The sequence below is a fragment of the Neolamprologus multifasciatus genome, chromosome 7, assembly GCF_963576455.1.
Source record: "Neolamprologus multifasciatus chromosome 7, fNeoMul1.2, whole genome shotgun sequence".
In the NCBI taxonomy this organism is placed as follows: domain Eukaryota; kingdom Metazoa; phylum Chordata; class Actinopteri; order Cichliformes; family Cichlidae; genus Neolamprologus; species Neolamprologus multifasciatus.
In genome coordinates, this window is record NC_140445.1 from 33526271 (window position 1) to 33553922 (window position 27652).

General features: G+C 38.9%; 1 protein-coding gene across 5 annotated transcripts in view; it reads right to left on the reverse strand.

Moving 5' to 3' along the window:
- Positions 1–3036: 3036 nt before the first annotated feature.
- whrna (whirlin a) overlaps positions 3037–27652 on the reverse strand; it is a 241723-nt gene continuing 217107 nt past the window's right edge. For 4 of the 5 annotated variants that reach the window (XM_085164928.1, XM_085164930.1, XM_085164929.1 and 1 more), the window contains 5 exons: positions 24614–24688; positions 21824–22409; positions 20114–20283; positions 14894–15016; positions 3037–8098 (listed from right to left, as the gene is read on the reverse strand). In XM_085164928.1, the coding sequence (XP_085021054.1) occupies positions 7916–8098; positions 14894–15016; positions 20114–20283; positions 21824–22409; positions 24614–24688 (1137 nt within the window). In that variant the 3' untranslated portion in view covers positions 3037–7915. The remainder of the gene's footprint in view (positions 8099–14893; positions 15017–20113; positions 20284–21823; positions 22410–24613; positions 24689–27652) is intronic. The other variant, XM_085164933.1, reaches the window with a different exon arrangement.

Below are 27652 nucleotides of genomic sequence, written 5' to 3' on the forward strand. Positions count from 1 at the left end.
TATTATGTTTGGTTTAGTTAGGTTTTGTGTATTTTACCCCTTCTCCTGTTTTTGTGGGCTGATCAGCCACTATTTAAGTTTCCCCTTTGTCTCGTTAAGTTAGGTCAGTTTGTTTGAGTTATCAGTACGGTTGTCAAATTTGAGTAGAGTTTTGTTATTTTGACCTCTTTTATGGGCCCAAGATTTTGATTCTTTTGGCATGATTTAACTAATTATGTTTTTTGGGTTAAATAAAAAATCATTTTTTTGCACTTTGCCTAAGTTTCCTTCACTGCTCGGTCCATCACAGGCCTACAGAGTTTGAGGTGCAGCTCTTTTGTTTTGTTTTTGTTTTTTTGTTTTCTTTTTTGTATATTTGACACTGGACGTGAATTTACTGAGGCATCCACCCCTGTGATGATTATAGCACTGTGTTAACACACTCCCGAATACTCCAGACTGGCAAATTTCCAAAGTGTTCTCTTATTAGAGGCGGTCACACTTGCTGATTATCAGTTTAGGCATTTGATCAGCAGCACCTGGCTTATATTCTTTATTTCTAGGGAAGCAGTAAGGATATACTTGGTTTTTAAGGACTACATAAAGGTCCTGTAAAAACATTTTACAGAATTAGGACCTTGATTAGGGTTCAAATTCAAATTTTATTTGTCACATACACAGTCATACACGGTACGATATGCAGTGAAATGCTTGGACAACTGCTCGTGACCTAAAGAAAAAAAGAAAAGGCTATGAATAAGATAGGAAATAAATATGAAAATAAAAAAGGGTAAATTTAACCAGGAAGGAATAAAATAAAATAAAATATAAAAATTAAGTTAAGAATGAGATAACTGTACAACACAAATTAGAATGAAGGGTAAATTTAACTGGGAAAGAATCAGATAAAATATATAAATTAAAGTTGAAAATAAAATAACTGTACAACAAAATACACAGTATAGAAGTATATAAGAATGTATGAAGAAATATAAATATAAATATATATATACACACAATAACAGCAGCTGTACAAATATTAACTGGAAATGAGGAATATAATGTCCAGTGTTGTGCAATCCACATTATATAGTGTCTTGTGCAGTGCAAATATGCTTAAAGTGGTTTAAGTGATGAAGTGAAAACAATGTCCAGAATGTCCAGTGTGTGTGTAAGAACCATATGTGTGGGTCAGTACTGTGTGGTGGTGTGATTGAGAGACCGTATCGCCTCCTCCTCAGTCTCTCTGTGTTGGTCTTCAGGGAGTGGAATCGCTTTCCTGACCTCAACAGAGAGAACAGTCCGTTGTTGGGGTGGCTGAGGTCCTTCACGATCTTCCTGGCCATCTTTAAAGATGTTCTACTAAATGCAAAACAGCAAATAAACAATCTTAGAAAACAGTTTTGCCTTGAGAAAACATTAAGTACTGCTTTTTTTCTGGGCGGGTAAGGTTTAAATGCAGTCTCATTTATTCACTTGGATCTATTATTGGAAAAGAACACAGGAAATCAATCCTTCCATTGGCCAATGGAAAGATTTACAAGATAATTTTGAAAACTTCTAAAAGACCCTGTAAAGTGCCTCAACTGTGCAGGTTAGAATTAATACAGCAGAGCTAGAAACTGTTAGAGATCAAATATATGAAGGAGACGCCTTCTTTTGAGATTTTAATTGCCTGGGTAAAACCGTCCAGTAAAATATTTAATTTATTTTTGTGGTTTACAGGTTTCAACATCTTAGGAGAGGGCACAGATTTATTTTATTTTATTTATTTATTTATTTTTGGAGTGTATGATGACACAAAAAGGACAAATACCCTGCATTTCATTGAACTTTCTGCAGTACATTCTTTCTTTATACATCTATTTTCAAATATTTATACTTAGCTTTTATCCAAATTAAGTTAGGATGTACTCAGACAAACTTGGTGGATTAATGGACACACTCTAAAGCCTGAACAATCTTAAAGAGCTTTTCCACATTTCCCTCAGATGCCACAACTTAACACACTATAGTAGCTCACTGAGTTTTCATCAAGCATTTCCAAAAACACGCTTGTAACTGTCAAAGCTTTAACTGTTGAAGAGTCATAGTTAAAAAGTCTGAATGTAAAAGATGTTATGTGAGTACAAAATAAACTAAGTTGCCCAGTTTGACATATTTTCAAATGAGCAGATGAATGGTTGATAGATTTCCTACCAGCCAAGTTTGGATTATTGCTAGAGATGCACTTACTCAAGTTTTTTTTGGCAAACGTGCTCCAGTTTAAAGCCAAAGTTTTATCATTTTATCTTAACAATGCTTCAGATGACTTGGGTACAGACAATCATGTCTCATAGAAAATATGTGTCTATACAAGAAAAGTGCAATCGCAGCTGTATAATTTTAAAGTAATGTATTTGCATCTGTGTTATGTTTTCCATCAATGTAAGTAGACGTCTTGTGTAGATTTGCTGGCATTCTTGGGATCGTTGTGATGTGAATTATGGCCAAACATCTCTATTTTAGTCTTGTCTGTTCAAAGGACATTGTTCTTGTGATTTGCTTAGATGTAACTTCGCAAATCTAAGCTCTGCTACAATGCTCTTCATAAAGGGAATATGCTTTTTCTTGGAAACCCTTCCATAGAAGTCATACTTGTTCAGTCTTTTTCTAATTGTACTGTCATGAACTTTAATATAATACACATCCTCTAGGATCTGTTCATCCACCTCAACCTATATCTTATTACAGCTATCCAAAGGTACATCTAAACACAAATGGTTAGAAAATTAAGGGTTGCGGAAATATAATTTCAAGTAAATCTGTAGTGATATCACCTTTGTGTGTCTTGTTTTAGCTCATTTGATTTGAAAACCACATTTACTGAGAAGCCAGGTTTTTCTTTTTTGTATGATTGACACTGAGCATTTGGTTTATTCATTCCACATGCCCAAGCAGTGAAACCACATCCATGCATATACTCTGGCCAAGTCTGTTTGTGTTTATTTTGCCCCCGACTGATCTCAGAACTCTCACAAAGCTCTAGTTATTTTTACTTCCCTCCAGTTTCTTTAAAAAAAACAACAACTTGTTGTTTCATCTTTGTGAGCAGCTTTGTAAAGCCATGGGATACATTTTTCATCATTAGAGATTCAAGATCTTGGGACATTTAAAAAAACAAAACAAAAATAAACTACCAGCTAATCAGTTTTAGTATCAGCATAAAGCTTTTTATTATTAAAGAAAAGATATGACATATGAAAACGGTCATATTTTTCTCACTGTCGTTTTTAGAAAACAATAACTCCCCATACTCAGTTCTATTTTATTATGGCAACACAATGCAATAATAATTCTGTATTTGGTAATGCAGTAATGGCTCTCATTAAGACTTTTTTTTACTGCAGGATATCTAAAGATGAGCTGGTATAAACAATCCAAAAAAGAAAAGAAAAGGGACATATAGCAGCTTCACAGCCAGATAGAGATAAAGAAATTGATGTAGACTACACCAGAGCTAAAATGAGAGATATGTTTAGATGGATTAAAACTTTACTCAGAACGATTCTCTTCAGAGCAAATGTAAGAACTGTAGCTTCTTGAGGAGTTCTGAGGAAAAATAGCTTTATATCTAGTGGATTTTCCTTAGGACCAATCTTCTTGAAAAGTACATTTTTAATCCCAACAAGGCTTAAAAAAATCAGATAGGTAAAGCATAAAAATAGAGATCAGCTAATGTTTGAAGTTTTATTGTCACAACAAAAAAGGATCTTCAGGCAGTCCAAGAATTTAATCAGACTTTAGCTTATTATTTTTTGCCCCATAATATATATTGGTATTTATAAGTACAAACATAGTGGATGAAGATATGAGATTAAAACAAATATTTTTTTTATGATAATTCGTTGAAGGTGGACATTTTACCGTCACACAAGGATATGTTGTAAAATCAAAGCATGAACACAATGCTCTCTATTCTGTTTGTGTCCAGAATGAATCAGGCATCTTTGATAGCCATTTCTCACAGAGCTGCACTGTTGCCATTCTTCTAAAAAGCCCGGACTACCAGACTCCGGCTCCCCTGTTTGTGTCTCGTCCAACAGCTCCCTTGATGGCGCTTACATGTGTCTTTATTTGCTGTCTCTTTGTTTTCAAAATGTTCTTTTTTCCATAATTTCATGCGGTATCTGCAGGCAGACACACACCACTTGCATTAAACGCTTAACGATCACACGTTCACACACAGAGCACTTGGATTAATTACTGTAATCACTCCAAGTTTCTACCTGCAGCCTAATGTGAGTCTCTAGAGTGACACATGCAGGATGTTTGCTGTACATCCTCCCCACGCTTGCACTCTTCCTGTGAGGAAGCAGAGCATCTCCACAACAACAAGTGCATCTCATTTGTTACTTCAGTCACTCCCTCATTGTCATTCTCTCTCACTCCGTCTCTCACTCTATGTCATTGCTTATCTCCTAATTGCTTTTCTATAAATGGATAAAATGTGACTGTGCATCCAACCACAAGTGCAAAGGAGCGTTACAGAAATCTTTGGCAGTGTCGTCCTCTAAATGTCCCATTACTCCCTCCTTGGGAATAATTACTGCACCAACCATGGCTTCAGCAAGGCCCCCCTGGGTGAAAATAATTATAACTCTGAAATTATGAAATAAAATCATCAATTGTTATTCAGTGGGGGGGAAAGCAGAAGAAAAACTGAGCAATCCGAGAGGGGATTTCATGATCTTTGAGAATACCTCCACACTAAGCTAGCCAAATCTGAAAAACATATCTTTGATTCAGAGTTTTGGGAACATAAACGGGGAGCTCCAGAATCCTTTTGCAGGCAGAGATGGCAAAGGTGCACACATTTGTCACTTAAGCAGAAGTACAGATCCTTGTGTTAAAAGCTACTCTGGTAAAAGCTGAAGTACTGATTCAACTTTTTTATTCAAGTAAAAGTGGAAAAGCTGAAGCTCGTTATTAAAACAAAACAAGGAAATGCAAACTTCATTCTGGCTTCTATTCTATTCTAATTCTGCGATATAGACAAAGGAGATAAAAGTAATGGGAATTTTAAAAAAGTAGCTACAGTACTACAAACTAACAAATGTAGATAGGTGACTGTTTCTGCACCTAAACAGAAAAATTTGTATAGTCTAGAGTTAAAGTGGGATTCAGCAGGTGTGGGTGCAGCATGGGGAAAAGAGTCACTTTCCCCAAAGTATTTCAACTAACCACTGTAACCTGCACTAAACTGCCTTTCACGCAACCTCTGAGTAACAAAAGGTTTGTACACCTCAATTTGTGGCAAGGGGTCGCCACAGCAGGTAGCTCTACATGCTTGATTTGGCAGATTTCTTTCTGGCAGATGCAGGATGCTTCCTGACGCTAACCCCAAGGGATTGGTGTTTCCTCCCAGAATCAAATGGGGATCTTTTGCTGTTAGGAAAATGTGTAAACTACTACCCTACACTACACTAATATGAAAAAAAGAGACATAAATGAGCAACAAATCATGTATATGTGTTAATAAAACAACAACTCTAAAATAAATAAGGATATTAAATGTACATTTTAAATTTCCAGCCTATCAAATGTCACCTTATAATAACAATTTATTTCTTCTTCTCCCATCCTGTCTTTTCTACATCTTTCTCCATCTCTGAGGGAATTAGTGGTGCAGTTTGTGTGTATGCTGATGATCTCCGCACCAGAATTGCCTCTCTGGATACCCCACATGGATTGCCATTTATATGTTATTGTTCAACCCAAATAGGTTCAAGGCAGTTTGATGTTTGAAGGTGCACAGTGACAGGAAATACTCCCCTCAAATGTCTTAAACCTCATGTAACAACCCTGCTCTGAAAAGGTAAAGAGTAGAACGTGAAAATAAATACTGAAGTAATGAACAGATACTTGAAAATTATTTTTAAGTGCAATAATGAGGTATTTTTATTTTGTTACTTGCAGAAGTAAGATCTGATTTATGAGTGTGTAGATAAACTGTAGCAACGCTATAGTCTTTAAAGCTGGAATCTTACACCTTTGTTTAAAAATCTAAACTATGTATTTACAATTTTACAGGCTATGTTAATCCGTAGGTCGGCTTTGATTCATATTCATATTAAGTAATGATCATCTTGCTGATGTAAATTACTCCTAAGGCAAAGTGAACTTTCAGTGAACTTTCTCTTTCAGATGCTAACACCATTAAAAAGGTGAAACAAAGAGCGACTTTTATTGTGAAGGAGTCAAAGATAAACAACATAATTGTCACAGTCATTGGTCTATGAAAAAGTGCATTTAAAAATAATTAAGAAAATCAGTTTTAAATGTTGGGAGTAATCAAACGTTAAGCAGCAGGCACTCGGAGTCCTTGGCTCACTCCTACAGCAGTGCAACCAACTCTGCTGCTGTTATGTCCAAATCTAGTTGTGATGTGTTTAGAGTCATATCAGACTCCAAACACATCACAGCTAACATTTTTCCATTGTGCAATGATGAAAAAATGTCTAATTATTGGGTGACAGCTCTAGATAGTAATGTTGTTTTGGCTGATACACCAGCTGTTTGTGATTTTTATTGGCCGCTGAGCAGTAAACACTACTACTGTTCACCCAGTTAACAAGTAGCATTTATGAGCTCCACTCAAGTCACTATAATAACCTAATTCAGGCGAGAAAAACATACCAATTAAATTATGATATTGGATATAATAAAACACAGTAGAAGTCCTCCACAGAGGTTTTGAATATGATGCAGAATCCCATTTTTGCATATCGTACTGTGGATGGTAAATGGCCTGCATTTGTATAGCGCTTTACTCAGTTCCTAAGGACCCCAAAGCGCTTTACACTACATTCAGTCATTCACCCATTCACACACACATTCACACACATGGCAAGCTACATTGTAGCCACAGCTGCCCTGGGGCGCACTGACAGAGGCGAGGCTGCCGGACACTGGTGCCACCGGGCCCTCTGACCACCACCAGTAGGCAAACATGGGGTTAGTATCTTGCCCAAGGATATTTGGCATGCAGCCAGGAGGCAGCCTGGGATCGAACCACGACCTTCTGATTAGTGGCTGACCTGCTCTGCCACCTGATCTACAGCCACCTAACATATAAATTGGATAATATTTTCCAATTTGGCTGTCCTAATGTGAAGGCAGAGTTTTAAAGACAGATATAAAGAGAGGTGTGTAAGTGCAAAGTCAGAGTTCATGTCGGAGTAAACAAATATCAGTATTTTATTTCTATTTTTGTCAGTATGACAAGCCCCCCCCCCCCAATTTCCTCTTTGTGAAAGGATGGTATTTTGCTGATGGTCACCGTTATTCTGGTAAAACTTGTGGATTCATGTATTGTCCTGAAATCATCACCATATTTCAGATATATTTAGATATATAGATGATGCGACAGAGGTTACAGGTTCTTTTTTAATTCTATAGGAGTACTTTTATGTGTACATTATATATGCATCTGTATCTACATTTGTCCATTTTTACACATACAAATCCAAACTTGTAAAGCCAAGCAATCAGTTTATCTTAGATGTGCAGTTGTCTCTCAGTTAAAAGCAGAAAGTAAGTAAAATAAAGTTAGCATGAGACATGGGAGTGTTACGAGAAGTTCCAGAAATCCACACGGTTTAACACAAAAGGTACAGGTTTTCCACTGCAGCGCATAATGTCTCACAGTGGGGAGGTAACAAGTTGAGGAGAATCCTGGACAAAGTCCACAGTGAAAGTAATGCCTTGTAAATTCAAGAGTGGGTTTTCCGAGAAAGAAGAAGGGCTCAGATCAGTTGGTGGTTTATTTAGGTTTATCCAAGAGTTGTGCCACATAAATCAATAGAATACTTGAATATTTCTGCATCATCACCCCTTTGAAGTCCTCTTCTCTTGGTGCTACCTTCGTCATCGTACTCCCTCCTCTTCCACTCAGCTATAGTGCCACATTGAACTCAGTCACCAAGAAGTCTACGTAGTCTCTGTCTTTGGTCTTGAAGGCCTCGGCGATGAGGCGCGCTGCGTCCCTGTGCTCGCGGCCCCTCAGGGAAACCCCATTTACCTCCAGTATAATCTGTCCCACCTTCAGCTGGCCGCAGTTATGAGCTGAACCACCCCTCTGAGAGAAACAGACAGAGAAAGAGAGGGGAATTTTAGGGAGATCTTATTTAAAACCCGCCATGATTACATCCAAAATAAATCGACCTCTTGTGGGAACCACTTGTACTAATATATTTGTTCTTAAAAGAGTCAAAGAGAACAGAAATTCTTCTAAGGTAATAATGGTAAAATAAAATTCAGGAATAAATTTGTTAAATTTTTGTCTCTGAATTTTCTGGACCTGAAGCTGCACTGTGAATACTCTTCTTTTTCCTCCTGGATAATATTTCTGTGAATGATATTTGCCAGCAAATGCAGAATTGGCAGCCTTGGACAAGCCTTGAAATCTGAAAGTGTTATTTATATGAATTTTAACTTCTAAAAAAAAGAATGATAGAAACATAATCTTGAAATTGGCCTTTAAATCTCCATAATCACTAATAATAAGTCAAGTCAAATTATACATGAGGTTATATATGTAAAATATTTAATAAATATGAATAAAAAAGGCATTATTTTAGATAATTAAGCCACACAAAAGCTTCAGATTCAAGTCTATTCCAAAAAGCAACATTTATTTGCTTGTTATATGGTCAGAGTTTATGAAAGTGATTTAAACTGGCTTTACTTTTCAGCCAGCCAGAATATATTTGTTTCTAACCTGCCAAACAGGATTACTTTACCACTTACTTTACCGGGTTTAAAAAGCTTCCTAGAGTTGATGATAATTACTGTAGTTCACTTACACCAAAGTCATTTAAATTGTTTCGGTACCAAATAAAATGTAAATTAGGCAGCATAAATATGAAAAAAAGTATTTATTCAGCATAAACACACCCAATCATATAAAATACAGGCATTAAGATGTTTTTCTATCAAAAAAAGTTGAAAATATTATAAAAATATTAATACAAATGTATAAAACACTCTGCATGCACAAGACACATGACATGATTTCATGGTCTTTGTTTTATGATCTATTGTCTCTACAAACTGTCCCTGTAACTGTTTAGTGCATGTTTTGTGATATAAATACCAGCTTCCAGTGTCATGCAGTCAGCTATTAGATGCACTCAAGAATCTCAGTCTAAAGTAATAAAGTAATAGTAGCTTGGTTTTAACAATAGGTAAGTTGGGAATATGAGAGGATAAAGGCCATAATTATAATATTCAGTTTATAAATTTATACCTTCATAATTTTTTATTTATTTATAACCAAATCCAACTTCACACATTAATATAATTGTTAGTATGTATCCACATTATTATGAAATTATTTCACCACTATACTAAATAGCTTTGCTTCATTGCATTCCTGGCTAATATTTTTCTGTTGTTGACACATTTCTACTCTTTTACATATTTGATAGCCAGAATATTAGAACGACCTGTCTAATATTGTGTAGCTTCATCTTGTGCCAGCTAACACACCTCAGGTTGCTGGCAAATGGACTCAGGATATGTGGTATCTATCACTGGGATACTGTCAATGGATTGTTTGGGACCACTGATGAAACCTGTTCATTTTGCAGGTGTTTGATTAAAATAGGAGTTCAGATGTCAGATAAATGCCTTGGACTTTCTGAGGAGCGTCTACATTATGAATTGTTGGAGAGGCTGGTGCAGTCAGGGAGTGCTGTTATTCACTTTATCTGAGTTTAGGTAAAGACTGTTCTGCTGTACATGACACTATAACAAAATTATTGCAGAGCTTTGATGTTAAGGCCATCAAAATCCAAAAATAATTCTTTAAAGCCAAACATAACAGGATGCATTTTGAAAATAGTTTTCTTCTTAAAGAAAAACAACAAAAAAACACCAGTTTTATGTCTTTCTTCCTGTGACCCTGCTAGGTGACCTCATTATATGTGACTATGAGAGCTAAAAACATCAATATTTCTTTCCAGACAAGGGCTGCATCATCATGTTGGTTATTTAAGCTACAACAATTACTCAGTGTTAGGGGAGCACTTGGTCATCATAATGTGAAGATGGCTGTGATAAAGAGCTGTCGCTTCAATGAGCGGTGATGGGGACTGATAACAAGTGGAAAGGCCAGCCAGCAGCAGTGTTTTTGTCGTCACTTCATCCTCTGTATTTGTGATTGAAGTGACCTAAGATGACAGCCCCGGTGCCCAGAGAGATACGAAACACATAAGCCAGTGGTTTGCCGTATTATGACTCCACAGTGTTTACTTTCAATACTGCAGAGAGTGTGCATTGTACAGGGTACCTGCTCTGATGTGATGCCTGCATTTTTCCCCTGGGTGAGGTGGATGCCAAGTGGAAAGCTAAAAACATTTTTTTTTTTAATTTCCAGAGCATGTTTATCATTCTGATGCTTGGTCCTGACTGTGAGAAGTACTGAGGTTGTGTGCCTTGCTCAAGGGCCTAATAACATTGAGTTAGCATTCCCGGGGTGACAGAGCAAACTTTTCACAGCCTTCTTTTCCACCTTGAAACCTGAGCATGTGGAAAGTCTCCTTTCTCTTTTGTTACAAGTGACCTTAAGGCTGCCTTATTATTAATGTCTGTAAATAACTGTGAAGCTATATAGTATTATTGTTCAGGGATGTAGCAATGGTATCATAAAGCTTGTAGTTTTGTCTTAAAGGCAATAACCTCAGTGAACCACTGTGCTGAAAATGTGCTAATTAGAGTCTCAGAAATAACTTCGACTTGATTTTAAAAATTGATTTGCATGAATAATTTAACTTATCTTTAGCTGAGTTAAACTTCTCTCATGAAATTAGCTCTAACCTTGTGTCCAATGGCTCCACTGGGGCTCCCCATGCAAGAAAAAGCACCTACTTCCTTTGCTATTAGCCACTGCAATGAGGTACCTTTTCATGTTTATTACTCTCTTGGAGAAGTGTCTGAGGTTAAAAAGAAATAGTTTGGGGTCAAACCTTTTGAGTGGTTGCATCTTTTAAGTTGAACTTCCTTGCTCTCTGTGCTTATGAAACCTTCGATATCACAGACCATCCGGGGCTGAAGGGAGGCCTGCTGGCTTGCATATCAGAGTGGCGGCTGAATGAAAGTACAAAACAGCTGCAGTGCTGGCCGTCTTGAAAAGTGATAAGACACCACTTGCTCATTTCTTTCGAAAGCTTAGTTTAATATTTGAGCTAAGCAAAAATGCATAAAAAATAGGACTTGTACTGTTTATCTCTTTATTACGAGAGCTCTCCTGATAAGCTGAGCTTCAGGAGCCTACGATGGACCAACACAACGCCCGATGATGCATGATGCAGAAAAATCCATTCAAGCAAAACAAGTGCTATCTGAGATTTTCCTGTTTATTAAGGACCTGGTGTCTTTTTTTCCTCTCACTGAATGAATGAACATGAAACTTCTATTGAGGATTGTACAATAACCAAAGAGATGAATGTGAAACAAAACTTTGTTCTTCTTTGAGGAAAACACAAAAAAGGAACATAAGACATAAGAAAAGGGAGAGCAAGACATTTGAAGGGTAGAGAATACTTGTCTGGGAGATTTGTAGCACTAGCACAGCTACTAGTGCTTCAAATCCCTTTGCAACCCTCCTAACAATCACTTTTGAAACACCCACACAAATACCCAAATACAGGATCTACCCACCAAACCTCCAGTTTATCATCTGTACAAATCCTCCTCATCCTTCTTCTCCTTATTAACACTGCTCTCACTTTTTTGTGTCCTTTACTCACACTTGCTGTCCTTTCTTCCAGTCTGCTATTTGATTTTGAATGTGCTGATTTCCAATCCTTTTATCCCTTCCTTTGCAATCAGCCACCTTTTTTTTTTAATTTCAATCACCACCTCTGTGGAGTGGGAGGCTGAGAGACAGCTTTGACTGGAGAGTAGACTGGAGTCTGTAGCTACTCCTAGCACTGATATTAAAATTGTAACTGTCTCATTGTCTGTGTTTAGAAAATGATTAGCGTTGCATATAGTCCTGAACTAGAGCAAGATTTGTTGGCATGCAAATTATCATGGCAGACAGATACAGTGGGGCAAAAAAGTATTTAGTCAGCCACCGATTGTGCAAGTTCCCCCACTTAAAATGATGACAGAAGTCAGTAATTTGCACCAGAGGTACACTTCAACTGTGAGAGACAGAATGTGAAAAAAAAATCCATGAATTCACATGGTAGGATTTGTAAAGAATTTATTCGTAAATCAGGGTGGAAAATAAGTATTTGGTCACCTCAAACAAGGAAAATCCCTGGCTCTCACAGACCTGTAACGTCTTCTGTAAGAAGCTTTTCTGTCCCCCACTTGTTACTTGTATGAATGGCACCTGTTTGACCTCATCATCTGTATAAAAGACACCAGTCCACAGCCTCAACCAGTCACACTCCAAACTCCGCCATGGCCAAGACCAAAGAGCTTTCGAAGGACACCAGGAAAAGAATTGTAGACCTGCACCAGACTGGGAAGAGTGAATCTACAATAGGCAAGCAGCTTGGTGTGAAAAAATCAACTGTGGGAGCAATCATCAGAAAATGGAAGACATACAAGACCACTGATAATCTCCCTCGATCTGGGGCTCCACGCAAGATCTCATCCCGTGGGGTCAAAATGATCATGAGAACGGTGAGCAAAGATCCCAGAACCACACGGGGGGACCTGGTGAATGACCTGCAGAGAGCTGGGACCAAAGTAACGAAGGTCACCATCAGTAACACACTACAACGGCAGGGAATCAAATCCCGCAGTGCCAGACGTGTTCCGCTGCTGAAGCCAGTGCATGTCCAGGCCCGTCTGAAGTTTGCCAGAGAGCACATGGATGATACAGCAGAGGATTGGGAGAATGTCATGTGGTCAGATGAAACCAAAGTAGAACTTTTGGTATAAACTCAACTCGTCGTGTTTGGAGGAAGAAGAATACTGAGTTGCATCCCAAGAACACCATACCTACTGTGAAGCATGGGGGTGGAAACATCATGCTATGGGGCTGTTTTTCTGCCAAGGGGACAGGACGACTGATCCGTGTTAAGGACAGAATGAATGGGGCCAAGTATCGTGAGATTTTGAGCCAAAACCTCCTTCCATCAGTGAGAACTTTGAAGATGAAACGAGGCTGGGTCTTCCAACATGACAATGATCCAAAACACACCGCCCGGGCAACAAAGGAGTGGCTCCGTAAGAAGCATTTGAAAGTCCTGGAGTGGCCTAGCCAGTCTCCAGACCTCAACCCCATAGAAAATCTGTGGCGGGAGTTGAAAGTCCGTGTTGCTCGGCGACAGCCCCAAAACATCACTGCTCTTGAGAAGATCTGCATGGAGGAATGGGCCAAAATACCAGCTACTGTGTGTGCAAACCTGGTAAAGACCTATAGTAAACGTTTGACCTCTGTTATTGCCAACAAAGGTTATGTTACAAAGTATTGAGTTGTATTTTTGTTATTGACCAAATACTTATTTTCCACCCTGATTTACGACTAAATTCTTTACAAATCCTACCATGTGAATTCATGGATTTTTTTTTCACATTCTGTCTCTCACAGTTGAAGTGTACCTCTGGTGCAAATTACTGACCTCTGTCATCATTTTAAGTGGGGGAACTTGCACAATCGGTGGCTGACTAAATACTTTTTTGCCCCACTGTATATGCATTCACAGCCACAAGTAATACCTTTCTTTAGAGGTGACTAACCTGCCATTTCAAGCAAAGCTTTCAGAATTTTTCTGACACTCCGCATAGCTTGGAGCTCAGAATTTTGAGTATTTTAAAATATGACAGATATGCTATAAATGAAAAAGTCTTTACGGGAATTATAATTGCAACTCTATTTAGCCACAGCATTAAACTGAACATTAAATATTTGAAATGAACCTACGACTTCTACCTTTTAGATAAAAAGGTGCTGTGTAATTTGCTGTTTCTGCCCTTTGCCTTTACCCTTTAACACAAACACACACGCCCACACACACACACAATACCAAGTGCCTCATCCCGACAAAGTAATTACCAAAATCTCCAGGCAGCTAGGGCTTATACATGTAGGCCATTAATGTTGTAATCATCTCTGTAGAGCCCCAATGACGACAAAATTAGCAGAAATCTCAGTGTGAGTTCAGCTGCTGTGTGAATCCTTATGAAGCCTTAAAGACCACAAGATCCCAGCTGGAAGGTATGCACGTGGCACTATTACAGAAAATCCAAAGTGTTTCAAGGATAAAGAAAAACACAGCTCAACCACGCGAGGACAATACTCATGAAAATACTGCATGTTAGCAGAGTAAGCAGAGAACTGAATTTAGCAGTGTTATTATGGTGACTGTTCATTTTAAACGCCTATTAAAGATTATTCTACTCTTGGTTCAGTATATGAGGGGATAGCCTAATATGGTCATCTCACTGAAGCTCTGGTTGTGAGTCTGGAAGTCCCACATACAGTATATATGGTTCCTCCATTCAGGTGGAAAACGTATTGGAGTGACAGCACTGTGTACATCAAATATCCATCTATCCAACCCCTTAGCCGTTCCTAGGCTAGCTGACAGACATAATCTTTCCAGTGTGTCCTTGATTTACCACGTGGCCTCCTCTCGATTGGATATGGTCAGAACACTTTGCCCTGGAGGCACCCAGGAGGCATCCTAGTCAGATAACCAAGCAACCTTTGCTGGCTCCTCAAACTATGAATTTTGTTTTACAGGCACAAAAATCATAACCAATCAGTATAAGTAAGTGAGGTCCAGTTTAAGATAAATATGCATTATTTTGAATTGTTAATCATGGAAAACTACTCTACTAGTGATACACTGGACATGAGCATAGGAGGTCCAACTTTCAATGTTATTTTATGTTCTTCCTGACTTACCTGTATTGTCACAATTCGTGGCAGCGGCTGGCGAGTGTTGGCTCCACCTTCAATGGCAATACCCAGGGTGCTGGCAGTCTTTGCCACCCTCACTAGTGTAGCGGTAGGCTCCAAAAGCCCTGGCTGAAATAAGGGAGAGTGAGGAACACGAAATGAAAGGCATATTTATAAATACATTCATAACTTAAGCTAATCTGCCTTCAATTTGTTGCAATTTGCATGGATTACACTGTACTATACTGTATGTTTGGCTATTTTAATGGAGCAACAATGAGCATAGACCTTTCTAATGGTTTCCCTTGTTTATTCTGAATGAGCAATCAATTTAACACCTTCACAAGTCAGAGGACAAAATAAAACACATTTAATTTCCATTTCCATGATGTAGTCATGTTTATGCTGGGTCTTGTACAGTTTCCTTCCATTTATAGGTGTTTATTTCCTTTATAAATGAATCTGAAACATGTTTTTGGGTTTTTATGTCCAGGTTCCAAGATCAGTGTGAGTTAAAGGGATTCAGTGTTGTGGTTAAGTTGTATAACATGTATGATTTAAAAAACATTAACTATTAAAAGTTCCAATGTGCTTTGGGCTTGAGTGTACTACAACAATCACTGGATTACTGAATACTTCAGACATTCTGAAACCCTGTTAACCGAGCCATTATTTCTGTTATAAGAGGACTTGGGCCTGGATCCCTGATAAACTCCCAGAGGATCCAAGGAATCAACAATAAAAGTGCTTTAAGAAAAAAAAAAGGACACAGAGAGGTTGAATAAGAAATAAAACAAAGGTTTAACAAGCTACACTTTCTGCCAAAAACTAAAAGAAAAACTACAACAGCTCGTTTTTTTTTTAGTAGTAAGGAAAGGGTTACGTTATTAACCCTTTAAGACCTACCATAGAACCAAGTCCGCCAGAGCTAATATTATATTTTTACATGGTGTAGTGCCATTTTTGGGAGCATTTCAAGTTGCTGTACACCAATACAACCATTATAGCCCAAATTTTAATGATATGTATGCATTAAGTGCATAGTAATTACATAAATTGCAAAAAAGTGCAATAAACTACAAAAAAATTGAAAATCGTTTGGGGTTTTTTAACATATATTTCTAGTTAGAGAAATTTAAGAGGCTTATCCCTCAAAACTGTAAATACAAAAAAGTTGCACAAAATATTTTCCCACCACAGGAAATTTATTTTGAGTGTCTTCATAGTTTTATTTTTGAAATACACCAATTTTTATATACTACAGGAAAAACGAAAATAAGTATTATAATGCAAATTTGCAAAAATTTTTTGCATATGCATCAAAATAAACTATTTCCAGCAGTGCAATTTGACTTCTAAGCATCCCAGAAAGTCGACACAGAAAGTCATAAAGTCAAACATAACTTTTAAAAACACCAGTATAGGCTTACAAGGCCCTGGTGGGTTGTACTAGCTGTGGATTTAACAGCTACAGTTGCTAATATATTTATAATCATGGCTATTAGACAGTAGAACATTAGATTATTAGATATTATACTATAAATAGACTCATGCAAAATGGCTGAGTAGGGACTTCAGAACTTCAAATCAGAACTCCAGAACAACCGCCCATTTCTTAGATTTCTTCTGAACCAAAGTTGTCCCGTGATAGTTGTCAGTACATTCAAAAGGAACTGTTTATAATTTACAACTTAAAATGACACCCACACTGCTGCCACAGTGTAACTTAGTTTAACACAGTTAACTGAAGCCGTCAGTCACTGAGATGTGCGTGTCAGTGCCTTGTGATGGCTCATAAGAGGCTCAATTACTCCCTTGGTTTCCGCCCCCAAACTGTCAAAAGGTTTGAGTTGAATTTGACAATCAGAATTCAACTTTGAATGTGTTCCCTGCGACAGCATGTATAGCCAAAACTCTCAATAAACAGAAATTCTCATGGGTGTTGTGGCTGCTTTGTTCCCTTGCCTGTTAAGCTTCACAAACATTTGTTAAATGTGTGTGTGCATACTTATATTGTTGGAGTGGCAGTAAATACCTGCATACAGGAGTGTAACCTCTCAGCTACTATAGCCTCACCGACTCATGAGTTCCCCTCAGCACACAGAAGAGGCAGAGACTAGTTCATGCCATCACCAAACTTCTATTCAAATCTGCCAAACACACTCTGTGCTCCAATGACACTTACCTGCTGGGTAAAGTCCACTCAACTTCACTAAAATAACACAGGAACACAGACTTCTGTCCGCTGTGATTCCTTTGTCTCAAATGCCAAGTTCCAGCATCCAACTGCAGTAAGTAAGATACTAATCAGTTACCATTTTTAACTGCATCAACTTACTGGGCAATACTCCACCTGCAGTCTCTAAACCACACTCCACTGCTACATGGGGTTACTATTTTTCTCCTGAGCTTGTTTTTAGGAGGCTTGTATAGTGCCATACATATTCCTGGCAATCAATTGGCAATTGGTCACTAAGGAAAAGTGAGTGTTCCCCAATTAGCTGCCGGCAGTTGATGTGAAATTGGCTACAAAAGCCCAAGTCACAAAAACCTTGAGACCAGTCAGTAACTCCTTGGAAACCATCAGTCGCTAGGGAAAAATGAGTAATCCCTGACTGGTTAGTGACTGGTAGATGGATATTGCTGTTGCAAGGTGAAATTGGTTGCAAACTGGTTTATGATGGTGGATTCAAAACCTCCTTACAATTCCTTTGGTTGCTAGCAGATCCTTATTGTTGCCTGTAATTTGCACTGAAGGTCCTGCATTGTCTGCAAACACTCACCAACTGCTTGCTAAGAAAACGTGAAACTGTGAAGAGTGCAGTACAAACTGGAAATGAACATCAGTAGGCTTCAAAGTAAAAGTTGTGCCTTTTGAAATGTGTTGGTTTCAGCAGTAAGGCATACATTTCACTTTGGAGGTCAATGTGCTCCATTTCTGATTTGGATTATACGAGTCTTTGCAGGCATGTTGGCTTCTTTCATGCAAACGAATGTTTGCAGGCAACCAACACAATCACAAGGATGTTTCCTTTTGGATTTCACACAGCATCAGTTAGCAATCTCTAGCAACCACTTGCCAACCAGTCAGGTAGTACAGATTTGACCGAAGACCAGCTAAAACAGGTGGCCAAAAGGTTGCTTACAAGCCTGTGTGACTGAGGACTAAGAGATATGCTTATATAATCATCCATACTCATTTTAGCCTTGCGTAAGTGAGTATGGATCACCTGCAGAGTAAAATATCTAGCCCTTTAAATGCTTGATGTTCTATCTCTCACTTTGTTCCTTTTGTCCGTCTATTTTGGATCCAACACGTCTTTTTCCAAAACCTTTATCAAAACTTGTTTGTTTTACTCTTGGATTAAGAAAATCAGTCTATGAGTGACCTTTCTGACATAAAGGAGTGTGTAGTAGGGATGTGGTTTGGAAGAGATGGATGTGGGACATCCATTAATTAACTCTCTCTTTTATGCAGTAGCATGCTGGAACTCGGAGACAATGACAATCTAGAGCTTCTTAGTGAAAACCTTAAGCAAAACAATGCCCTACACCACTGACATACTTCAATAGCCCAGAGAATATTATTGCTTGGTGCCAATGAAAGGAAGTTGTGAATGCTATTACCCAGGACAACATCAGATACTCATCTATCTTAGAACATGAACGGAAGACCCACAAAAACATGTTTCAGCATTTTAAAACTGGCAAGAGAGAAATATCCAGTTACGTGATCAGTGGTTTACTCTATTTTCTTGAATGAAATCAAGCCATACTTATATACTTACTCAGGTAACTGCCCCACAGTTCTGCTTTCTGCTGTCTTTTGTTTGACATAAAGATGAGAAGACTTAAAAATGCCTTCCTTAAGTTTATTAAGGGCAAGATTTTATGAGCACATAACTCCACTCTTTTCTGCAACCACTTGCCTGACACTCAGGAACAAGCAGAAGAAAACATTTATGTTACACAATCTCTTTGGATGCTGAATTTATCAGCTCTCTCTCCATAAACAATCAGACTACTCCCATCCTTGCTTGTTATTCCTTCCATCAATCACTAAGAACCAGAGAGGGATTTGTGAATTTCATTAGGCTACAGCGCAGTCAGTGATTAAACAAATGATGGAGCATGTGACTCGATGAATGACATGGGTAAGAAATAAACAAATGAGTGAGACAAAGGAAACAATCTGCATGAGCAAACAGAGGGAGGAGAGAAAAGATCGAGGTTAGGATTAAGAACAGACTCTCGAGGAGGATTAGCAATTAAGTGCATTGATTTATCAACCAGTAACTGGCTTGCTTTTCAACACACACACACATACACACACGCACGCACGCACGCACACACACATGCACACACTTGTACTTCTCTGCTTGTGAGGACCCACTCTGTCCTTGGACGGACATTCATTTCTTAACACATAAATCCTTAACTACAAGCCGAATACAGTTCTGACCCATTTCCCTTGAACCTGAGCCCTTTGATGAAGTGAGGATCCAAGAAAATATGTCCACTTTTCATATTTATTTTCAAAAAAATGTCTTTACTTTCCCACAAGGTTACCAAAAATGCCCTTGAGTTTAAAATACCAAAGATATAGCTTTCATAACTGCTTCTAAAAAAGACGCACCGTTTAAAAAAAGGTATTTTTCAGATTTCCAAAACAGCTGTTGTTCAATAACATCCCCACCTTGGAGAAATGTTATTTAATATTGAAATGTGACCTTATCAGTCCAAAAATGCCCTTTAATTTCTAAATGTGGCCATTTAATAAAGCATTTTTCACAAATGAATAGCAGAACAGGACTGTTGCAACACTTTTGTAGGATAGAGGTGCTTAAAGAATGAAATTGTCCCATGGAGTTGTATCACACATTAGCTGTTGTTTAATCAGGACAATGTATGAATAGTGGAGGTACTAGTCTGGTGGATTTGCCTGTAGCTCCTCGGCATAATGAGTAGTTGCTCTTGCATGATTTGCCTTGACCAAACTGCACAGAGTAATTCCACTAGTGAGAATGTGCCTTTGATAATGTCTGAGGTGCAAGTGTGAAAACGACTCATGAATGTCATTCTTAACCCATAATCTGGTCCTCACAACGAGAGAAATACAAGAGTACTCATGGCTAAATTATACATGTCTAATTTCCTGAAGTTTAAGCGTTAATTCAATCTTCCATGCATGTTTAGCTTTGAGCTGCACTGAAGAACCCCCCTCACCGGTTTGGAGGGGTTGTCCCCCCCGCCTCCCTCCTGGGTGTCTCGGGGGAGGTGTGTGCGTGAGGAATGGGAGCTACTTTCTTTCCTGACGTGTCCTGACTCAGCTATCTCCACCCCGCTGTCCTCACTGAGGGTTTGGCCACTGTCTGACAGCTGAGACAGGGTGCCACCTGAGGGGAAGCAGGCACACATTAAGTCAGGGAATCTAAACATAGCATGCATTTTTTTGACCTCTAAACCATTAAAATTCAAAGTGTGTATATAGCTCACTGAAGTAGAACATGGTATCAAATAAAGGGAAGTTTTTTAGGTAAAGATGTTATTAAGAAAAAAAACCTCCTATTTTTTGATGTCTTTTGGAAAATTATCTTATTTGATGCCAAATTAAAAGCTTGTTTAGATTAGTGATGTTTGCATACAGTATGAGTAATTTCCAATCTTCTGGGTATTTGCTCAATTAAGCCCATTAAGCCCAAGCAAACACATATTTAGAAAGATTATACACCAAACATTTTTCACCCTCCTGTATATCTGACACTGCATATTTAATAATAATCAGCAAATCTGAGAATTTGAACAGTATCGGTAAACGTGTTCAAACTTCAGCACATTTAATTCTGTCAATTCTGTATCCAAAGCACAGTTTCATAACCTGCTGACCAGGATCCCACTGACTGAAAGGATTACAATTGCAGCAAACTGCCCATGTGAATGATGCATCAGTCGTTTAATTCATAGATGTTAGATTAGATCACACAGGGTTAGGAAATCCCAAGACATTAAATATTATCCCTAAATGCAAAGCACAATCTTTTAATTTGAGTTTGTCTGTAGTGCTTAAATTATCAGCTCCATGTATTGGAACAGATTAATTCGTGCAAATAATTTTTCATTTTATTTTGGAATATTTTATAGATAGATACCCAGTCACTTAAATTGAATTATTAACAGATTAATTTTAAAACAAATCTGTAACCATATGTATCAAATTCTTTAAAAAACAAACAAACTTCATCCTCGATTTATTTCATTGTTTGGTTCATAGACTGTATATAAAAGACGGCTGTAACTTTCAGGTCTGAAAACTGAGAGGCTTTAAACCTGCATTCTCCCTAATGGTCAGCAGGGGGTAACTGCTTTGGATGAGTTTCCCTGTGACCTGAGTAAACACTTTTTCAATGAAGGTATAGTCTCAAATGCCAGTTTAAATTCAGACTAAAGACAAAATGTTTATTTTAGTAAATTACGGTCTTCAACCAAAAAGCTAAATATGACTGGGTAAAACAAATGATATCAAACCCCTGAGCTAGAAAAAAAATCTTCCTCATATTAAAAGGCAAAGTAAAAACTTTTGAAAAGCTTTGAGGATCATTTTTAGATTTGCATATAATATAAGGTCAGTTGGAACAGCAGATTTTTAGAATTTGTTTTTTTACTCTTCATACTCTTCACATGTACCTTTGTTTTCTTTTTTTGTGTGTTTTTAATGGCATCAAAAAGGATAAGATTAAGGTAAAAAAAAAAAAAAGCTTTATCATGTGTGCATTGGTTTCTCATTCAGATCTATCTCTCAAAAACACCATAATGGAGACAGTGAAACACTTGACTTTAAAATGGGACCAAACGTAAAGGTCACTTGGGCTGTTACCCATCTTTTCTATACAGCGCACGATTTTCAACATATCAGATCTGTAGCTCAGTATTTCATACCTCGAGCTTGGGGAAGTGGCCGCACCTCATTGACATCAGGTTCTGCGTTGGGCCTGTGAACCTCCACTGTAACAAACTGCTGTTTAGACCCAGGAGAGGAGGTGGGGGAGGATTTGGTCTTGGATGTTGGCTTAAGGGACAGAGAAGGGGGCGGAGGAGGGGCAGGGAGTGGAGGAGGAGGCGGAGGTGAAGGGGACGGGGCAGCGGGTTTAGTGCCTCTGCTGGGTGACTGCACCCTGGGGAAAGGGCCAATGTTGTGCTGAGTGACTGTGGACAACTGAGCGGATGTTATTTTCTGTTTCTTGGCCAATGCAGAGGGCTCTCTCTTTCTGATAGCTGCGTATTCTTGAGACGGGTCCCTCTGGCGTTCTCGTTTGTGGTGTAAAGAGGGTGAGGCAGGAGCGTGTCCTGGCTCGTTGCTGTGGTTCTTAGAGGCTGTGGCTGTAAAGTACAAGCCTGAGTGTGAGGATTCGGAAGAGGGGCACTTGTTGAGCGGATCTCTTCTACTTGGGCCCCTCTGCACCCCTGGTGGGGGCGGAGGCTTGAAGGAGGGAGGGGACTCGGCTGTGGCGGACTGAACATCATCCTGAAGTGAGAGGATATATTCATCATCATTGATTAGGGGTGTAACAAAATATTGTAGCATAATGTGCTGTGATTAAAAATGTAACCATGTGATTGATGGAGCTGAAACTCGCAAAGCAAAGATCAGTTCTGCCTCTGGAAAGGTTCAGCTTTAATCATTAAACACCAGAGGATGCAGCGACACTGTCAAATGGGTCGTGCACCAATATTTTGAAATTAGTTTTTTAGACGATTTGACAGAAGAATTTTTATATGATCTGTTTATGTGTAAGTCTATAATATGCTGGGTCGGTCAGTGTACCTATATTTAGATTTATGGTGATATTATATGTAATTTTATTTTTTTTGTCAGGAGTTTGAGACTGCTGAAATAAACTTTCTTTTTCTACTTATTCAAAAAATTCACTACACACCTGAATGATTGGAAGGTCCCCTTAAAAAAAAAACACCCTTTGTTGAACCAACTATGCATAACTCCTGCACAGTGTCTTGCAGACTGCCGAAATATTTATTGGATTATCATATTTTGGGCTTTTTTCAGTGTTGTTAAAATGTAATTTTCCCTCTCCCCCCTGGAGGAAATTGGTAAAGCTTTTGGTAAATTAGATTAAATTTTCAATCCATATTTATTCTGATAAGTTGCTTGGGAAACTCACAAACTGTGAGAACAAAGTTATAATAGCATTAAAAGTTAGTTGAACAAGATGTATCCAAAATTTTTATCCTTCCTTATATATTTTTTTCACCTTAAAACATGGCCAGACAATGAGGTCAGCATATGTAGAAATAAACCCAGTGGCACATGGGTGCATGCTTTAGTCCTAAAGCTCAGTTTCCAATTACTTGCCCCCCCCCCCCCCCAAACATAGTTTTTTAATGGCTTTAATGTATACAGTTTCAGTGAAACTAATGAGCATTTTCAATTTTGCTAAACTGTTATAATTCTCATCACTTTTGCAACCTGCTTTTATGATTTGGAAGCAGTTACCGACAACCGCACATTGATTTTTAAGCACCTATAATTTTACTCATGTATCCTTCATTCTGATATATTAGTAACACTCAGTGCATACATAAAAGTACAAATTTTAGTGTGAAAAAAAAGAAAAATATATTTTTTTGTAGTTTTAAAGATTGTTTTTGAATGCTTTCCTTTGATTCTTGGGCAATGCTGAGAGTTTTCTCGCCAGGAACAGGAACAGGTGCTCACAAGTACTGTGTCCTGTTTGCAGAAACCAGGCGAGGGGCAACCAATCAGAGAAAGGTGCATTTAAAGCAAGAGTAAACTTAAAGGGGCAGGATCTACACACTTTACTTCAGACAGTAGATTTTTGTTTAACTGCTTCTAGTGGAGTCCATCACTGAACAGAACAGAACATAATAGGTCCCCTTTAAGATGAGTTCATATTGTTTTCTTGTCATTCACACCATTTTTTTCACTCACTCCCTTGCATTCACATATTAGACACACAATCAACAACTCCCACCAGCTTCACCACCAATTCTTGTTGAATTGAAGTCATTTAACTTGGTGGTTTGATGCTGCTGGGATCCTGGGTTTACAGGTAAGAGTGCTCAAACAAAAACTAAACAGTGGAATGAACAACACTGTGTGACACGAGTGCTTTGCCAGCATGTGGAGCGAGACATAAAATGAGTGTAAAAAAATGGTTTAAGAAAACAAAAGGTATGATTTGAGCAGCAGGTAGCCTTGGGTGATAGCAGGCTGAAAGCTTTCTCCTTAACCTCACTCTTTTATCCTTCTGCAGACAATAAACAAACGAGCCCCCTGATATGTCTATAACTTTGGAAACTGGGGTTGCCATGGTATCTTTTTTAACACAATAGCGCAACAACATGGCTAGCTCAGGTAGGGAGCGAATTGGACAAATGGCACAAAGTGCTGAGTCGAATCTCTTCTTTCTACACTACAACAAAAAAAGGACAGAGTGTGCACAGGCTCTTACTTTTACAAAGCTCTACCTCTGTTTCTTTTTGTTTTCGTGAAGTGCAAACACTTATCATCAGTATAAAATACAAACCCTGCAGGTCACCATGTCTAAAGCATCTCTATCCAGCCTCCACACACAAACACACATCTTTTTCTACCTGTTTTTCTCCCACCCCTACTCACTGCTCCCTTGTGCAGTATCCATCTTTATCAGGCTAAAGCAGGGGCTATGCCTGCCTGTCTGCCAAGCTCACCAGAGAGATGTCGGTCAGCAGCATGTTCAGGCTCTCTGGGGGATCCTCCTCATTACTCTCCACAACGCTGTCATTCTGGGAAAAGCAGGACAGAAGCAGAGGAAGAGGATCGGAAGATGGAAAGGTGAAAGAGAAAGAATGGGATGGTGAAAATGGAGACCAAAGACACAGAAACAAGGGGTGTTTGAGTTTGATTCAAGTGAAAGTGAGAAAGCTTCTGAACAGATGTTAAACACAGATGACTATTTATCCCAAAACAAAGCCGAACTGGGTTTGGCGAATGTTCCTCATCTCCTAGAAAAGGGAAAGACGTCATTTCTGTTCGCATTTGCTTGCCAGTCTCAGAGGATGGCAAGCAAATAGGACACGCACATACACAACCACACTCACTGCATAATGTCTTGTTTCATAAGCAAAACACACATGCTGCGAAATCGATAAAGAACCATCAGCTCAGTTCAAAGCAGGATTTGCAGGCTCAGTCCCACTGGCGTGGTAGAGAGGAGGTAATTTGCAGCAGATCTGTGAGCGATTCCAGAGCAGAGGAACTGAGTTCAGAGAATTGCTGCCCTTCATTTAACTCTGACACTAAACCAAAACAAAAGCCCCATCAATTTGGCTTAATTACCCCTCCTTGCCACATGTGGAGCACTTACGCCCAATTTATTTATCATAAGAGTCAATCGACTTTCTACGCGGAGAGATGCAATTTTACACTGTAAGCAGTCAGAGCCGGCTGCATTTGTATGTACAGTTTGTATGATTATGCTTAGCCACAGTTACAATCCACAGCAGAAACATTACAGTAGGTACAAATGCAGGAAATACTGGGATGTTTGTCACCTGGGAAGACTGCTGATTCTCCAGTTTTAAAACCTAAGCAGTTATGCAAGTTATACCATTCGTGCTGGTGTAATGTCTGCAACCCACTGCTTTAAATGTTGATATTCCTGATCATCTCTTCCCTCTTGACAAACTGCGAGCCAATATTGGCACTACATGCAATCTCAGTCTTAAAATCTTGCCTTTTCATTACATTACACTGAAAGGCTACACACTGCTCTCTGATCAATAGGGATGTAATGGTCAATTTCATAATACTGTGATAGCAAAAGTATCAATGGCGTTGAGAAATGTGACACTATAAAACAATATGTTTAACAGGCAAAAGACTAGTAGTCTGATTTCAGCCTAAGTGAAGTAAGGCAAAAGAAAGTGAGATCTACAGAAACCTAATGAATCCTCCCATCATCCTCCTGCACTCCTGCAGAACAGTGAAAATGGCAGATGCTGGTGTTTTGAGGGCACAGATGTAGGAGAGAGATGGTTATGGAACTGTCTGCAGCCGACATCGCAGATGCTCATGACATCAAGACTGTGTATCAGCTTTTATAAAGTCTCTCATGCACACATGATATAATGGAGCATTGCACAGTGCGATCAGGACTCAAAGACCAACACGTAAGTAATGTTGTACTGAAAGACTTTGCAGAGTGATACCAAGGGGAACAAGAAGAGTTTGTAAGAGACAAACCTGGTCCTATTTTAATTGTTCATTGTCCAGGTGTACAGCCAGTAGGTCATTTTACTTTTACTGGAGGTTGTTGTTTCAAATTGACTTGACTTCTTTGTTTCTTATGCTTGCCATCTTTCATAACATGAATGATATCATATGGAAGGTGGTACTAGCTAGCCAAATCTCTTAAAGGAATGTAAAGACACAGCACCTTGTCCAGTGGTGTGTCTGAAACCTGCTATCTAGCAACATCACACACCAATTTTGTTTTTTCATGATCACAGGTGTATACAGGTCAGTAGTAGGAAATACATTTAGTGGCTGGTGTAGCTCACTGTCCTCATAAGTGTCAACTTGATGGAACAGAGAGAAAAATAGGAAAAGCCATGCTGGACTTCTTGTTGTCTAGCCTCATCATAAGGCCTCACTCACACTAGAGTGGAAATAAGACAAGAACCTCAGTGTTGCCAGGAAAAACCTGTGGTTGGTGAGTGATTGCACTGAATGTTTTAGCTGTCTCAGACTGATTGCATGCACAGTCGTGGCCAAAATTACATAAATATTGGAAATTGGAAAAGTTGCTGCTTAAGTTTGTATAATAGCAATTTGCATATACTCCAGAATGTTATGAAGAGTGATCAGATGAATTGCATAGTCCTTCTTTGCCATGAAAATTAACTTAATCCCAAAAAACCTTTCCACTGCATTCCATTGCTGTCATTAAAGGACCTGCTGAGATCATTTCAGTAATCGTCTTGTTAACTCAGGTGAGAATTTTGACGAGCACAAGGCTGGAGATCATTATGTCAGGCTGATTGGGTTAGAATAGCAGACCTGACATGTTAAAAGGAGGGTGATGCTTGAAATCATGGTTCTTCCACTGTTAACCATGGTGGCCTGAAAAGAAACGCGTGCAGCCATCATTGCGTTACACAAAAATGGCTTCACAGGCAAGGATATTGTGGCTACTAAGATTGCACCTAAATCAACAATTTATAGAATCATCAAGAACTTCAAGGATAGAGATTCAATTTTTGTTAAGAAGGCTTCAGGGCGTCCAAAAAAGTCCAGCAAGCTCCAGGATCATCTCCAAAAGAGGATTCCGCTGCGGGATCGGAGTGCCACCAGTGCAGAACTTGCTCGGCAATGGCAGCAGGCAGGTGTGAGCGCATCTGCACACACAGTGAGGCAAAGACTGTTGGAAGATGGCCTGGTGTCAAGAAGGGCAGCAAAGAAGCCACTTCTCTCCAAAAAAACATCAGGGACAGATTGATCTTCTGCAGAAAGTATGGTGACTGGACTGCTGAGGACTGGGGCAAAGTCATATTCTCCGATGAAGCCTCTTTCCAATTGTTTGGGTCATCTGGAAAAAGGCTTGTCCGGAGAAGAAAAGGTGAGCGCTACCTCCAGTCATGTGTCATGCCAACAGTAAAGCATCCTGAGACCGTTCATGTGTGGGGTTGCTTCTCATCCAAGGGAGTGGGCTCACTCACAATTTTGCCCAAAAACACAGCCATGAATAA